Genomic DNA, 15,524 nt, shown 5'->3' with positions numbered 1-15,524 from the left:
AGACTGATCAAATGTGCCTAATTTGTTTATTAGTAATACATTAATATGTTCAAAATGGTGCACTCTCCTCAAACAACAGCATGGTATTCTTTCACTGTAATAGCTACTGTAATTTGGAGAGTGCAGTTAGATTAACAATAATTTAAGCTTTCTGCCCATATCAGATATGTCTATGTCCTGGGAAATGTTCTTGTTACTCACAACCTCGTGTTAATCACGTTAGCCTACGTTAGCTTACGTTAGCCTACGTTAACCTACGTTAGCCTATGTTAGCTCAACCGTCCCGTGGAAGGGACACCGATCCCAAAGAAGTGTTAACATGATCAATCTTTTGTCGCAGAAAATTTTCCTGCGCATCAGGATATTCAAATGTGCTTCGTGATTTATACTGAACAAAAATATAAACGCATCATGTAAAGTCTTGGTCCCGTGTTTCATGAGCTGAAATATCAAATCAAATGTATTTATAAAGCCCTTCTTACATCAGCTGATATATCAAAGTGCTGTACATAAACCCAGCCTAAAACCCCAAACAGCAAGCAATGCAGGTGTAGAAGCACGTGCACCTTGTAGAGGTGCACCTTGTGCTGGGGACAGTAAAAGGCCACTCTAAAATGTGCAGTTTTGTCAAACAATGCAATGCCACAGATGTCTCAAGTTTTGAGGGCTTGTGCAATTGGCATGCTGACTGCAGGAATGTACACCAGAGCTTGGAATGTTCATTCCTCTACTATAAGCTGCCTCTAACGTTGTTGTAGAGAATTTGGCAGTACGTTCAACCAGCCTCACAACCGCGGACCTCGTGTAACCACGACAACCCAGGACCTCCACATCTGGCTACTTCACCTGAAGGATTGTCTGAGACTAGCCACCCAGACAGCTGATGAAACTGAGGAGTATTTCTGTCTGTAATAAATCCCTTTTGTGGGAAAAAAAATCATTCTGATTGGCCGTGCCTGGCTCCCCAGAGGTTGGGCCTGGCTCCCAAGTAAGGGCCCTCCCAGGCCCAGCTATAGCTGCGCCCCTGCCCAGTCCTTTGACATATTATGGCCTAATGAATTGACTTAAATTGACTGATTTCCTTATATGAACTTTAACTCAGTAAAATCGTTGAAATTGTTGCATGTTGATTTTGTATATATATTTTTTAGTATAGATACATTGACTGAAAACCGGTATTTCTCTTCTCTCCATGCAGCGTTAGGATATCCAGTCGAGTCATTAGGATCTCCCTCCCTCTCTCGCTCACTCAAACACACCAGACAGAATATTACTACTCTATACAGTGGGGAGAACAAGTATTTGATACACTGCCGATTTTGCAGGTTTTCCGACTTACAAAGCATGTAGAGGTCTGTAATTTTTTTATCATAGGTACACTTCAACTGTGAGAGACGGAATCTAAAACAAAAATCCAGAAAATCACATTGTATGATTTTTAAGTGATTAATTAGCATTTTATTGCATGACATGAGTATTTGATACATCAGAAAAGCAGAACTTAATATTTGGTGTATCCATAAGTCTCTACTGTATCCATACGTTTTTTAAACAGCTCCTTTTCAATCCAGATACCCAAATATATAGTCAATTGCAGCTCTAACATAGCCTGGTATTGAAGTCAATGTACCCAGAGGAGGACGGAAGCCAGCTGTCCTCCGGCTACACCATGGTGTTACCCTACAGAGTGCTGCTGAGGCTACTGTAGACCTTCACTGCAAAACAGTGTGTTTTAATCAATTATTTGGTGACGTGAATATATTTAGTTAGGATAACTTTTTTACGTTTCACTATTTAAAAAAAAGACAAATAGAATTTCACTAAGTAGGATGGTCCTCCCCTTCCTCCTCTAAGGAGCCTCCACTGGTGTCCTAAAGCCAGACTGGTGAGCATTCAAAATAAATGTTCTATCGAAAAAGGACAGCAACTGAGGAATGACCAAGAGTTCAAACATTTTTTGCTAAACATTAACGTTTTAATTATTAAGATCGCAGAGATCGACACCTTTTGTGGAGCGGGAGAACAAGGGCCGCCTTTCTACACCTTTGATTGATCAATTTAAAATATGAGGGCTCCACAAACAGAGGTGCAGCAAACCATAGAAGACACGGGTCATCTGGACGTTTAAACATCAATAACAATCAGAGCATCCAGAAGTTCCCTGACTTGACGAAGACAGAACAGTGGGACACCATTTACAGAAACAGGCAAGTCTGTGATTGAACAGGGGTGAGCAGTCTGTGATTGAACAGGGGTGAGCAGTCTGTGATTGAACAGGGGTGAGCAGTCTGTGATTGAACAGGGGTGAGCAGTCTGTGATTGAACAGGGGTGAGCAGTCTGTGATTGAACAGGGGTGAGGAGTCTGTGATTGAACAGGGGTGAGGAGTCTGTGATTGAACAGGGGTGAGCAGTCTGTGATTGAACAGGGGTGAGCAGTCTGTGATTGAACAGGGGTGAGCAGTCTGTGATTGAACAGGGGTGAGCAGTCTGTGATTGAACAGGGGTGAGGAGTCTGTGATTGAACAGGGGTGAGGAGTCTGTGATTGAACAGGGGTGAGCAGTCTGTGATTGAACAGGGGTGAGCAGTCTGTGATTGAACAGGGGTGAGCAGTCTGTGATTGAACAGGGGTGAGCAGTCTGTGATTGAACAGGGGTGAGCAGTCTGTGATTGAACAGGGGTGAGCAGTCTGTGATTGAACAGGGGTGAGCAGTCTGTGATTGAACAGGGGTGAGGAGTCTGTGATTGAACAGGGGTGAACAGTCTGTGATTGAACAGGGGTGAGGAGTCTGTGATTGAACAGGGGTGAGGAGTCTGTGATTGAACAGGGGTGAGCAGTCTGTAATTGAACAGGGGTGAGGAGTCTGTGATTGAACAGGGGTGAGGAGTCTGTGATTGAACAGGGGTGAGGAGTCTGTGATTGAACAGGGGTGAGCAGTCTGTGATTGAACAGGGGTGAGCAGTCTGTGATTGAACAGGGGTGAGCAGTCTGTGATTGAACAGGGGTGAGCAGTCTGTGATTGAACAGGGGTGAGCAGTCTGTGATTGAACAGGGGTGAGCAGTCTGTGATTGAACAGGGGTGAGCAGTCTGTGATTGAACAGGGGTGAGGAGTCTGTGATTGAACAGGGGTGAACAGTCTGTGATTGAACAGGGGTGAGCAGTCTGTGATTGAACAGGGGTGAGCAGTCTGTGATTGAACAGGGGTGAGCAGTCTGTGATTGAACAGGGGTGAGGAGTCTGTGATTGAACAGGGGTGAGGAGTCTGTGATTGAACAGGGGTGAACAGTCTGTGATTGAACAGGGGTGAGCAGTCTGTGATTGAACAGGGGTGAGCAGTCTGTGATTGAACAGGGGTGAACAGTCTGTGATTGAACAGGGGTGAGCAGTCTGTGATTGAACAGGGGTGAGCAGTCTGTGATTGAACAGGGGTGAGCAGTCTGTGATTGAACAGGGGTGAACAGTCTGTGATTGAACAGGGGTGAGCAGTCTGTGATGAACACTCTTTCCAGAGTTGTCCTTATTGCTTCAATTTCTCCTGTAAGATAAATGGCCTACAGCCATAACATTTTGATTAAAGCATCAGTCATTTCAGTCTGATAGTCAGATAAATGGCCTACAGCAATAACATTTCAGGCTGATATACAGTCGTGGCCAAAGGTTTTGAGAATTAAATGAATATTCATTTTCACAAAGTTTACTGCTTCAGTCTCTTTACATATTTTTGTTGGATGTTACTAAGGAATAATGAAGTATAATTACAAGCATTTCATAAGTGTCAAAGGCTTTTATTGACAATTACATGAAGTTGATGCAAAGAGTCAATATTAGTAGTGTTGACCCTTCTTTTTCAAGACATCTCCAATCCACCCTGGCATGCTGTCAATTAACTTCTGGGTCACGTCCTGACTGATGGCAGCCCATTCTTGCATAATCAATGCTTGGAGTTTTTCAGAATTTGTAGGTTTTTGTTTGTCCACCCTCCTCTTGAGGATTGACCACAAGTTCTCAATGGGATTAAGGTCTGGGGAGTTTCCTGGCCATGGACCCAAATATGGATGTTTTGTTCCCCGAGCCACTTAGTTAACACTTTTGCCTTATGGCAAGGTGCTCCACCATGATGAAAAAGGCATTGTTCATCACCAAACTGTTCCTGGATGGTTGGGAGAAGTTGCTCTCGGAGGATGTGTTGGTACCATTCTTTATTCATAGCTGTGTTCTTAGGCAAAATTGTGAGTGAGCCCACTCCCTTGGCTGAGAAGCAACCCCACACATGAATGGTCTCAGGATGCTTTACTATTGGCACGACACAGGACTGATGGTAGCTCTCACCTTGTCTTCTCCCGACAAGCTTTTTTCCGGATGCCCCAAATAATCGGAAAGGGGATTCATCAGAGAATTCCTCAGCAGTCCAATCCCTGTACCTTTTGTAGAATATCAGTCTGTCCCTGATGGTTTTCCTGGAACATCAGGGACAGACTTTACCCCAGCAGTCCAATCCCTGTACCTTTAGTAGAATATCAGTCTGTCCCTGATATTTTTCCTGGAGAGAAGTGTCTTCTTTGCTGCCCTTCTTGACACCAGGCCATCCTCCAAAAGTCTTCGCCTCACTGTGCATGCAGATGTTCTCACATCTGCCTGCTGCCATTCCTGAGCCAACTCTGTACTGTACTGAATCACTTTAGGAGACGGTCCTGGTGCTTGCTGGACTTTCTTGGGCGCCCTGAAGCCTATTTCACAACAATTGAACCGCTCTCCTTGAAGTTCTTGATGATCCGATAAATGGTTGCATTGCTTGCTGTTTGGGGTTTTAGGCTGGGTTTCTGTACAGCACTTTGAGATATCAGCTGATGTACGAAGGGCTATATAAATACATTTGATTTGATTTGATTTAGGTGCACTCTTACTGGCAGCAATATCCTTGCTTGTGAAGCCTTTTTTTTGTTTCCTTGCAGTGTTTCCGTGTTTCTTGTTTCCGTGTTTCCGTGTTTCCTTGCAGGTAACCATGTTTGACAGAGGAAGAACAATGATTCCAAGCACCACCCTCCTTTCAAGCTTCCAGTCTGTTATTCGAACTCAATCAGCATGACAGAGTGATCTCCAGCCTTGTTCTCATCAACACTCACACCTGTGTTATCGAGAGAATTACTGACATGATGTCAGCTGGCCCTTTTGTGGCAGGGCTGAAATGCAGTGGAAATATTTTTTAGAGATTTAGTTCATTTGCATGGCAAAGAGGGACTTTGCAATTAATTGCAATTCATCTGATCATTGTTCATAACATTCTGGAGTATATGCAAATTGCCATCATACAAAATGAGGCAGCAGACTTTGTGTAAATTTATATTTGTGTCACTCTCAAAAGTTTTGGCCACGACTGTAGTATTGTAGTTCAGTAGAACCTCTTTGGGCAGAGAGATGTCTGCTTCTTTTCAGTGATTTATAATCCCTCCATAACGTTAAATAAATACAAATCCTCATAAATCTACACACAATACCCCATTATGATTAAGCAAAACATTTTTTTGCAAATGTATTATCAATAAAAAACTGACCTACCTCATGTACATAAGTATTCGGACCCTTTGCCTTGAGACTCAAAATTGAGCTCAGGTGCATCCTGTTTCCATTTATCATCCTTTAGATGGTTCTACAACTTGATTGGAGTCCACCTGTGGTCAATTAAATTGATTGGACATGATTTGGGAAGGCACACACCCATATATATAAGGTCCCACAGTTGACAGCGCATGCCGGAACAAAAATCAAGGCATGAGGTTGAAGGATATGTCCATAGAGCTACGAGACATGATTGTGTCGAGGCACAGATCTGGGGAAGGATTGTGTCGAGGCACAGATCTGGGGAAGGGTTGTGTCGAGGCACAGATCTGGGGAAGGGTTGTGTCGAGGCACAGATCTGGGGAAGGGTTGTGTCGAGGCACAGATCTGGGGAAGGGTTGTGTCGAGGCACAGATCTGGGGAAGGGTTGTGTCGAGGCACAGATCTGGGGAAGGGTTGTGTCGAGGCACAGATCTGGGGAAGGGTTGTGTCGAGGCACAGATCTGGGGAAGGGTTGTGTCGAGGCACAGATCTGGGGAAGGGTTGTGTCGAGGCACAGATCTGGGGAAGGATTGTGTCGAGGCACAGATCTGGGGAAGGAGACCAACACATGTCTGCAGCGTTGAAGAGGTTTGGAAACACCAAGACTCTTCCTAGTGCTGGCCACCAGGAAAAACTAAGTTATCGGGGGAGGGCCTTGGTCATGGAGGTGACCAATAACCTGATAGTAACTCTGACAGAACTACTGTACTTTCAGTTTGATGCTGACATATGAAGTCATCCTTGTTGTGGATTGAAAGCCTGTATTGTGTGGCTTTTAATATTTAATGAAATCATTAGACTATTTGTTTTACTTCTTGAAAACATTGAAATAAATGAACTTGTGTGCCTAATGTAGGCTATAAGCTTGTTATATTAAATTGAAAAAATAAGATCCGATGATGGAACTCCAAGGGCAAACTGGTAATGTATTCCAGGCTTAAGTCCACTGAAGTGTTTACTGACCTTTGACCCTGACAGAGGCAGAGCTGTGTGGGGCTGATATAGCCTCCATAGACCTCACCACCCTCGATGTCCTTCACATCTCCAGTCTGCAGGAGAGAGAGCAGCTCTTGTCAGCCGTCTACAGAGAACTGCACCCACCATCCACGACCTCACAGAGACTGGACTTACTACTGGGTATGATACATTAATCAGCTGATTAGTTGATTAGTCGGTCAATCGATTATACGATGTCAGCCGTCTACAGAGAACTGCACCCACCATCCACGACCTCACAGAGACTGGACTTACTACTGGGTATGATGAATTGATCAGCTGATTAGTTGATCAGCTGATTAGTCGGTCAATCGATCCGTCGATCAATTGGTTAATCGATTATACGATCAATCTATCTATCAATCGAACAATGATTGATTTTTATTGTTGACTGTGTTGTCTCAAATACTATGTCATTCATCAGTAATACAAATAATGATTGATTTGGATTTCTATTGCGTTTTTCCAGATTATCAAAGCATTTTTAATGTTACTCTACCAATCCTCCGTCGGGTACTTCACACTGGATAACAGGCATTTCCCTCATTAGCAGTGTATTTTTCTTCCCTGTAGAAACCTTGGATCCTTATGACGTAGAGGAATTCACAGCAGCATTAGTGAATGTGAGCAAATCAAAGTCCTCTCTGCAAATAAGCTGCCTCAACATGAATCCAAAGAATTCCTTCAAGTTCTGGTATGTATGTCTACCCATTATCAGGACTAACCCATAATTCTATTCTATATTGTAAATATATATTTCCTTTTTTCTTTTGGTTGCTTCCTGTAAAAAGCCCTAACCCGATGGTCCAGAGGAACTCTCAGCTGATGGAGATCACCATAAATGGTACTAGCTGCGTTTGTTGGTTTGTCAATCATCATTTAACATCATACTAACATCATACTGTACACTAGAGCAGATCACAGAGAGAGAATGATTTGTGATGTCATCTCTACTGTATCAATCTACTGTATATTGATGTCCTCTCTACTGTATTAATCTACTGTATATTGATGTCCTCTCTACTGTATTAATCTACTGTATATTGATGTCCTCTCTACTGTATCAATCTACTGTATATTTATGTCCTCTCTACTGTATCAATCTACTGTATATTGATGTCCTCTCTACTGTATCAATCTACTGTATATTGATGTCCTCTCTACTGTATCAATCTACTGTATATTTATGTCCTCTCTACTGTATCAATCTACTGTATATTTATGTCCTCTCTACTGTATCAATCTACTGTATATTGATGTCCTCTCTACTGTATCAATCTACTGTATATTGATGTCCTCTCTACTGTATATTGATGTCCTCTCTACTGTATTGTGAGCGGACCAAGTAATTGGGCGTCACTCGTCTTAGTGGTTCTTCCTGGATAGCTCCTCTCTCTCGGTGGCCATCTTCCAGAGATAGTTTTCCCCTCCTCTCTCTGCTGGTTTCATTCTCTCTCTTATAGGGGAAGGAGAGTATGTCATTAGTACCGTCAGCTGTGCTTAATTGCCTCTAGTTACCTTGTCTCCCATGCCTTGTTGGGCTACTATCCATGAGCCCAGCCTGCCCTCTGGTGGTCCTTCCACAGTATATTGATGTCCTCTCTACTGTATATTGATGTCCTCTCTACTGTATCAATCCACTGTATATTGATGTCCTCTCTACTGTATGTTGATGTCCTCTCTACCATATCAATCTACTGTATATTGATGTCCTCTCTACTGTATATTGATGTCCTCTCTACTGTATATTGATGTCCTCTCTACTGTATCAATCTACTGTATATTGATGTCCTCTCTACTGTATGTTGATGTCCTCTCTACCATATCAATCTACTGTATATTGATGTCCTCTCTACTGTATATTGATGTCCTCGCTACTGTATATTGATGTCATCTCTACTGTATGTTGATGTCCTCTCTACTGTATCAATCTACTGTATATTGATGTCCTCTCGACTGTATCAATCTACTGTATATTGATGTCCTCTCTACTGTATATTGATGTCCTCTCTACTGTATCAATCTACTGTATATTGATGTCCTCTCTACTGTATGTTGATGTCCTCTCTACTGTATCAATCTACTGTATATTGACGTTCTCTCTACTGTATCAATCTACTGTATATTGATTTCCTCTCTACCACTTTACCTCACACTACTTTACTCTACTCTACTTTATTCTACTCTACTTAACTTTATTATACTTTACTGCATTCGACTTTACTGTACTCTACTTTATTATACTTTACTGTACTCTACTCTACTGTACTCTACTTTACTGTACTCTACTTTACTTTATTCTACTCTACTTTACCGTACTCCACTTTATTGCACTCTACTTTGTTCTACTCTACTGTACTCTATTTTACCTTATTCAATTTTACTCTACTCTAATTTACTCAACTTGACTTGACCTGGTCCCAGATCTGTTTGTACTGTATTCTCAACACTTCTTTTCATTGTTACACGCCAAACATAGACAATGACTATAGGAGTTGGCAAGACCGCACAGATCTTGGACCAGGTTAGGGCTATGCCATACTTTATCATTGAATGTATAATTGATATGTGACAATAAATCATGTTTGTCTGTGCTTTGAAGGTTCTTCAGAGGAGCTGATACCAGACCAACATGTATCTGATCTGGTGATCTCCGAGAACCAACAACTAAAGCTGCAGTTGTGCAAAAAAGTAAACACTGAACCCAATAACATTGTTGCATAGAATGTACAATCTGGCTTTCACACACAATAGCTTGTTCTTGTGCCAGACATCACTGCAATACTCACAATCATGTCCACTTACAAGTTACAGTATTGGTTCTGTAGTCTACTCCCAGCTTCAATATATCAAAGAGAAGATGCGACTCTACAAGTGACAAGTTATTAAGTTGTGTCTTATATCAAGAAACTAATGACGAACCATCAAGCCTTCAGCTGACCAGGTTGTTCTACAGGGTTTTCTGTGGGTTGTTGAACTAATTGTCTCTCTGCTCTTAAACTCTGTCCCTCCAACAGGCGAAGTCTGAAAGTGTAAGCGAGGCCCCAACCCCTGGTGTTAATGGTTACCATGACAACGGACATGTCAGTCAGAACCACCAGATACAGCCGATACAGGTGGTCAGCCTGCCAGGTAAAGAGGAAAAGATCCGGGAGCTCAACCAACAGGTGGACTCTCTACAAAACGTTATCCTACAGGTGAGATGGGGACGACCCACCACTAACTCTTGATCTTCTTCTTCTCATGTTGCCTGGTAGCCTTCTGATAGCATAGCATAACTAATCATAGCATAGCATAACTAAGCATAGCATAGCATAACTAATCATAGCATAGCATAGCTAAGCATAGCATAGCATAGCATAACTAAGCACAGAATAGCATAACTAAGCATAGCATAGCATAACTAAGCATAGCATAGCATAACTAAGCATAGCATAACATAACTAAGCATAGCATAACTAAGCATAACATAGCATAACTAAGCATAGCATAACATAGCTTAACTAAGCATAGCATAGCATCTAGGGGTATTTTCATTCATTGTTGACTCCTCTTTCTGACACCTCAGGTGCAGGAGATCCACCACGGCCTAGGAGCATTCTGTTCGGAGCTGAAGAGCATGGGTGTAGAGGTGGACACGTCAGGGCTGAGCTTCCCTGAGCTGGAGCAGCGCCTGGGGCTGGCTATGAGACTGCTCAGGGACAAGAGACACAGTCTACAGAGCCTCAGAGAGACCATGAGAGATGCTGGCACTCACAGGAACAAGTAGGTGGCTGCTATGTGTTGATAACAAAGCCTACTGTTCCCATAATGCAATGCAGTACAGACAATGCATTGTTGTTGTTAGAACGTCTTTAAGATATACAGTAGGTGGTGTAATATCAGTCTTTAAGATATACAGTAGGTGGTGTAATATCAGTCTTTAAGATATACAGTAGGTGGTGTAATATCAGTCTTTCAGATATACAGTAGGTGGTGTAATATCAGTCTCTCAGATATGCAGTAGGTGGTGTAATATCAGTCTTTCAGATGAGGGTATCTATCCTATATATGGTCACGTTCACACGGAGGGAAAATTCTGGTGGTCAACCGAGGAAAGCAGTTAAAAGAAGAAGCTCCTCACAACTTTCTCATAGTTCAAACCGACTCTTTCACTCACTCAGTTACTGATTCAGTCTCTCGCTCACACACTGACTCACTAGTAACATAATAAAATGTAAATTAATATATGCTATTTATTTATGCAATTCATCCTTTACAGTTGGACTCGTGCTTTTGTTTAGGAATACAGCAAATAATTTCACCAACCTGGCTGGTGATATTATTATTATATTTTAGTTTCTACTTTGCCAAAAGAAGCTATGAATGGACGTTATTCATTACTAGAACTCTATTACTAATCAAATCTACAAATAAACTGGATCAAACATGACTTTGTAATGTTTTTATTTGAATGGAAACAAAAAGGCAAATATGTCAAAGTTTTTTTTCTAGGACTTTGTAGAATTATACTTTATTTTAAAAATATATATTTCCACTAGTATTTCTTCATGCAATTTATCTTTAAAATAGTTTATGCAGTATTTATCAAGCGTTGGCGCTCATGTTTGTTGTATCTGATGCATATGCTAAAGAAGACACCCTGCAACTCTGGTGGGTACTGATAGGCTGAAGGTCAGGTGGTTGTTGTGTAAATGAGAACTGATAGGCTGAACGACCAGGTGGTTGTTGTGTTAATGAGTACTGATAGGCTGAACCACCAGGTGGTTGTTGTGTTAATGATTACTGAGAGGCTGAAAGGTCAGGTGGTTGTTAACGAGTACTGATAGGCTGAAAGGTCAGGTGGTTGTTGTGTTAATGAGTACTGATAGGCTGAAAGACCAGGTGGTTGTTGTGTTAATGAGTACTGATAGGCTGGAAGGTCAGGTTGTTGTGTTAATGAGTACTGATAGGCTGAACGACCAGGTGGTTGTTATGTTAATGAATAATGATAGGCTGAAAGGTCAGGTGGTTGTTATGTTAATGAGTACTGATAGGCTGAACGACCAGGTGGTTGTTGTGTTAATGAGTACTGATAGGCTGAACGACCAGGTAGTTGTTGTGTTAATGAGTACTGATAGGCTGAAAGGTCAGGTGGTTGTTAATGAGTACTGATAGGCTGAACGACCAGGTGGTTGTTGTGTTAATGAGTACTGCAACCTTGGTTAGCGTGCACTGCGCCCAGCCCGCCACAGGAGTCGCTGGTGCACCATAACCCGGCCAAACCCTCCCTAACCCGGACGACGCTATGCCAATTGTGCGTCGCCCCACAGACCTCCCGGTCGCGGCCAGGTTACGACAGAGCCTGGGCGCGAACCCAGGGTCTCTGGTGGCACAGCTGGCGCTGCAGTACAGGGCCCTTAACCACTGCACCACCCGGGACGCCCAGGCGGTTGTAGTGTCAATTAGCTCAGGAACCACACCTGTGTGGAAGCTCATGCTTTCAATATACTTTCAATATACTTTGTATCCTTCATTTATTAGTGTTTCCACAGCAGCTCCCTGTATGTCCTCATTGTAAGGTTTATAACATATCTTTATCTGTGTCATGTGACCTTAAAGGCCATCAGAGGTTTGTCTTCTGGATAAGATGAAGTTGAACTGTCAGGTGTTTAAAGAAGAGATCTCCCTGGTTTACATCAACAGACAGGTGTCACGTCTACAGACAGCACTACAAGAGTCTAGAAAAGGTAAACTTAACCCCTGACCCTAACCCTGGTGCAGCTCAACAGACAAGTGGCTCACCTACAAACTGTACTGCAGGACAGGGTACCCTAACCCCTAACCCTAACCTACGGACTGCACTGCAGGACAGGGTACCCTAACGCCTAACCCCTAACCCTAACCTACAGACTGCACTGCAGGACAGGCAGGACAGAGTACCCTAACCCCTAACCCTAACCTACAGACTGCACTGCAGGACAGAGTACCCTAACCCCTAACCCTAACCTACAGACTGCACTGCAGGACAGGCAGGACAGAGTACCCTAACCCCTAACCACTAACCCCTAACCCACAGACTGCACTGTTGGCGGGACAGGGTACCCTAACCCCTGACATTTAATCATGTGTTTTATTTTGTAATGTTAAGCTTCTGTGTTAACCCTGAAACCCTACATCAACTACTCACCTTCACCCTGTCTTGCTTTTCTCCTGTAGGCTTGTGGAGGTGAATGGGGTACCGGTGAACGATGATGGGGTACAGCTGAGCCCCCTACTCCGCCAGGGACCAAGTGCTCAGATAATCATCCTGAGGAGACCTCCTCCTCCTCCCAGACCCCCCCCCCCCCCTTTGAAGCAACATCCTCCATTAGGATACACCTAGTACCACCAGGCAATCCCATCAAGCATGACATTGACACCCAATAGACCACCAGGCTGATCCCATCTATCTTTAAGCATGACAGTGTAGTCAAGAACAACACGGCCCCCCGGCTCCATGAGGTCTAAGTCCATCAACCCCGTCAACCAGCAAGCTGAGACCCACAACCTGGTAAACCCTGAGCGCCTCTCTACTCTAACACCACAATGAGCATCAGGAACCTGGGGTCTCCACTGAGCCTCTCTCTACTCTACCACCACAATGAGCATCATGACCTGGGGTCTCCACTGAGCCTCTCTACTCTACCACCACAATGAGCATCAGGAACCTGGGGTCTCCACTGAGCCTCTCTACTCTACCACCACAATGAGCATCAGGAACCTGGGGTCTCCACTGAGTCTCTCTACTCTACCACCACAATGGGCATCAGGAACCTGGGGTCTCCACTGAGCCTCTCTACTCTACCACCACAATGAGCATCAGGAACCTGGGGTCTCCACTGAATCCCTCTCTACTCTACCACCACAATGAGCATCAGGAACCTGCGGTCTCTACTGAGCCCCTCTCTACTCTGGAGACTGAGGTCTCTACTGAGCCCCTCTCTACTCTGGAGACTGAGGTCTCTACTGAGCCCCTCTCTACTCTGGAGACTGAGGTCTCTACTGAGCCTCTCTCTACTCTGGAGACGGAGGTCTCTACTGAGCCCCTCTCTACTCTGGAGACTGAGGTCTCTACTGAGCCCCTCTCTACTCTGGAGACTGAGGTCTCTACTGAGCCCCTCTCTACTCTGGAGACTGAGGTCTCTACTGAGCCCCTCTCTACTCTGGAGACTGAGGTCTCTACTGAGCCCCTCTCTACTCTGGAGACTGAGGTCTCTACTGAGCCCCTCTCTACTCTGGAGACTGAGGTCTCTACTGAGCCCCTCTCTACTCTGGAGACTGAGGTCTCTACTGAGCCCCTCTCTACTCTGGAGACTGAGGTCTCTACTGAGCCCCTCTCTACTCTGGAGACTGAGGTCTCTACTGAGCCCCTCTCTACTCTGGAGACTGAGGTCTCTACTGAGCCCCTCTCTACTCTGGAGACTGAGGTCTCTACTGAGCCCCTCTCTACTCTGGAGACTGAGGTCTCTACTGAGCCCCTCTCTACTCTGGAGACTGAGGTCTCTACTGAGCCCCTCTACTCTGGAGATGGAGGTCTCTACTGAGCCCCTCTCTACTCTGGAGACTGAGGTCTCTACTGAGCCCCTCTCTACTCTGGAGACTGAGGTCTCTACTGAGCCCCTCTCTACTCTGGAGATGGAGGTCTCTGGTCTCTAAGCCTTTTGTCCTGATTTCACATGATGTCAGCATCCCAGATGGCACCCTATTTCCCTATATAGTGCACTACTATAGACCAGAGCCATATGGCACCCTATTCCCTATATTGTGCACTACTATAGACCAGAGCCACATGGCACCCTATTCCCAATGGAGTAATATGATCAAATTTTTTGGTTCTAGTCAGGATTCTAGCAGCCATATTTAGCACTAACTGAAGTTTATTTAGTGCTTTATCCGGGTAGCCGGAAAGTAGAGCATTGCAGTAGTCTAACCTAGAAGTGACAAAAGCATGGATTAATTTTTCTGCATCATTTTTGGACAGAAAGTTTCTGATTTTTGCAATGTTACGTATATGGAAAAAAGCTGTCCTTGAAACAGTCTTATGTTCTTCAAAAGAGAGATCAGAGTCCAGAGTAATGCTGAGGTCCTTCACAGTTTTATTTGAGATGACTGTACAACCATTAAGATTAATTGTCAGATTCAACAGAAGATCTCTTTGTTTCTTGGGACCTAGAACAAGCATCTGTTTTGTCCGAGTTTAAACGTAGAAAGTTTGCAGCCATCCACTTCCTTGTCTGAAACACATGCTTCTAGCGAGGGCAATTTTGGGGCTTCACCATGTTTCATTGAAATGTACAGCTGTGTGTCATCCGCATAGCAGTGAAAGTTAACATTATGTTTTCGAATGACATCCCCAAGAGGTCAAATATAGTGAAAACAATAGTGGTCCTAAAACGGAACCTTGAGGAACACCGAAATTTACAGTTGATTTGTCAGAGGACAAACCATTCACAGAGACAAACTGATATCTTTCCGACAGATAAGATCTAAACCAGGACAGAACTTGTCCGTGTAGACCAATTTGGGGTCCAATCTCTCCAAAAGAATGTGATGATCGATGGTAGGCAGACCTGGCTCTCAAAAGACAGGCTATGTGCACACTGCCAACAAAATGAGGTGGAAACTGAGCTGCACTGCCTAACCTCAAAATAAATAAGCATAAATATGGTTGTATTTACAATGATATTTGTTCTTCACTGATTGACCTTTTGTGGCAACAGGTCACAAATATTGCTGCTGTGATGGCACAACTGTGGTATTTCACCCAGTAGATATGGGAGTTTATCAAAATTGGTTTTGGTTTTGAATTCTTTGTGTGTCTGTGTAATCTGAGGGAGATATGTGTCTCTAATATGGTCATACAATTATATTATATCTGTGAGCGGACCAAGTAATTGGGCGTCACTCT

At 43.7% G+C, this 15,524-nt stretch overlaps 1 protein-coding gene across 1 annotated transcript; it reads left to right on the top strand.

Annotated features, from left to right (window-relative positions):
* Positions 1-7,396: 7,396 nt before the first annotated feature.
* LOC110499570 lies at positions 7,397-13,211 on the top strand. Its single transcript, XM_036955572.1, has 6 exons — positions 7,397-7,439; positions 9,198-9,286; positions 9,613-9,792; positions 10,164-10,360; positions 12,197-12,324; positions 12,794-13,211. Exons 1-6 carry the CDS (start codon positions 7,397-7,399, stop codon positions 12,805-12,807), a joined length of 651 nt encoding a protein of 216 aa, XP_036811467.1. The 3' UTR covers positions 12,808-13,211.
* Positions 13,212-15,524: the final 2,313 nt, after the last annotated feature.

Source organism: Oncorhynchus mykiss, chromosome 20 (assembly GCF_013265735.2).
Source record: "Oncorhynchus mykiss isolate Arlee chromosome 20, USDA_OmykA_1.1, whole genome shotgun sequence".
Classification (NCBI taxonomy): Eukaryota; Metazoa; Chordata; class Actinopteri; order Salmoniformes; family Salmonidae; genus Oncorhynchus; species Oncorhynchus mykiss.
This window is presented reverse-complemented; position numbering and strand designations above follow the sequence as displayed.

Coding starts and splice junctions, on each gene's coding strand:
- LOC110499570 (XM_036955572.1), top strand. CDS start 7,397: ATGGTCCAGAGGAACTCTCAGCTGATGGAGATCACCATAAATG. Junction 9,287..9,612: donor AGCTGCAGTTGTGCAAAAAA/GTAAACACTGAA, acceptor TCCCTCCAACAG/GCGAAGTCTGAAAGTGTAAG. Junction 10,361..12,196: donor GCTGGCACTCACAGGAACAA/GTAGGTGGCTGC, acceptor GTGACCTTAAAG/GCCATCAGAGGTTTGTCTTC.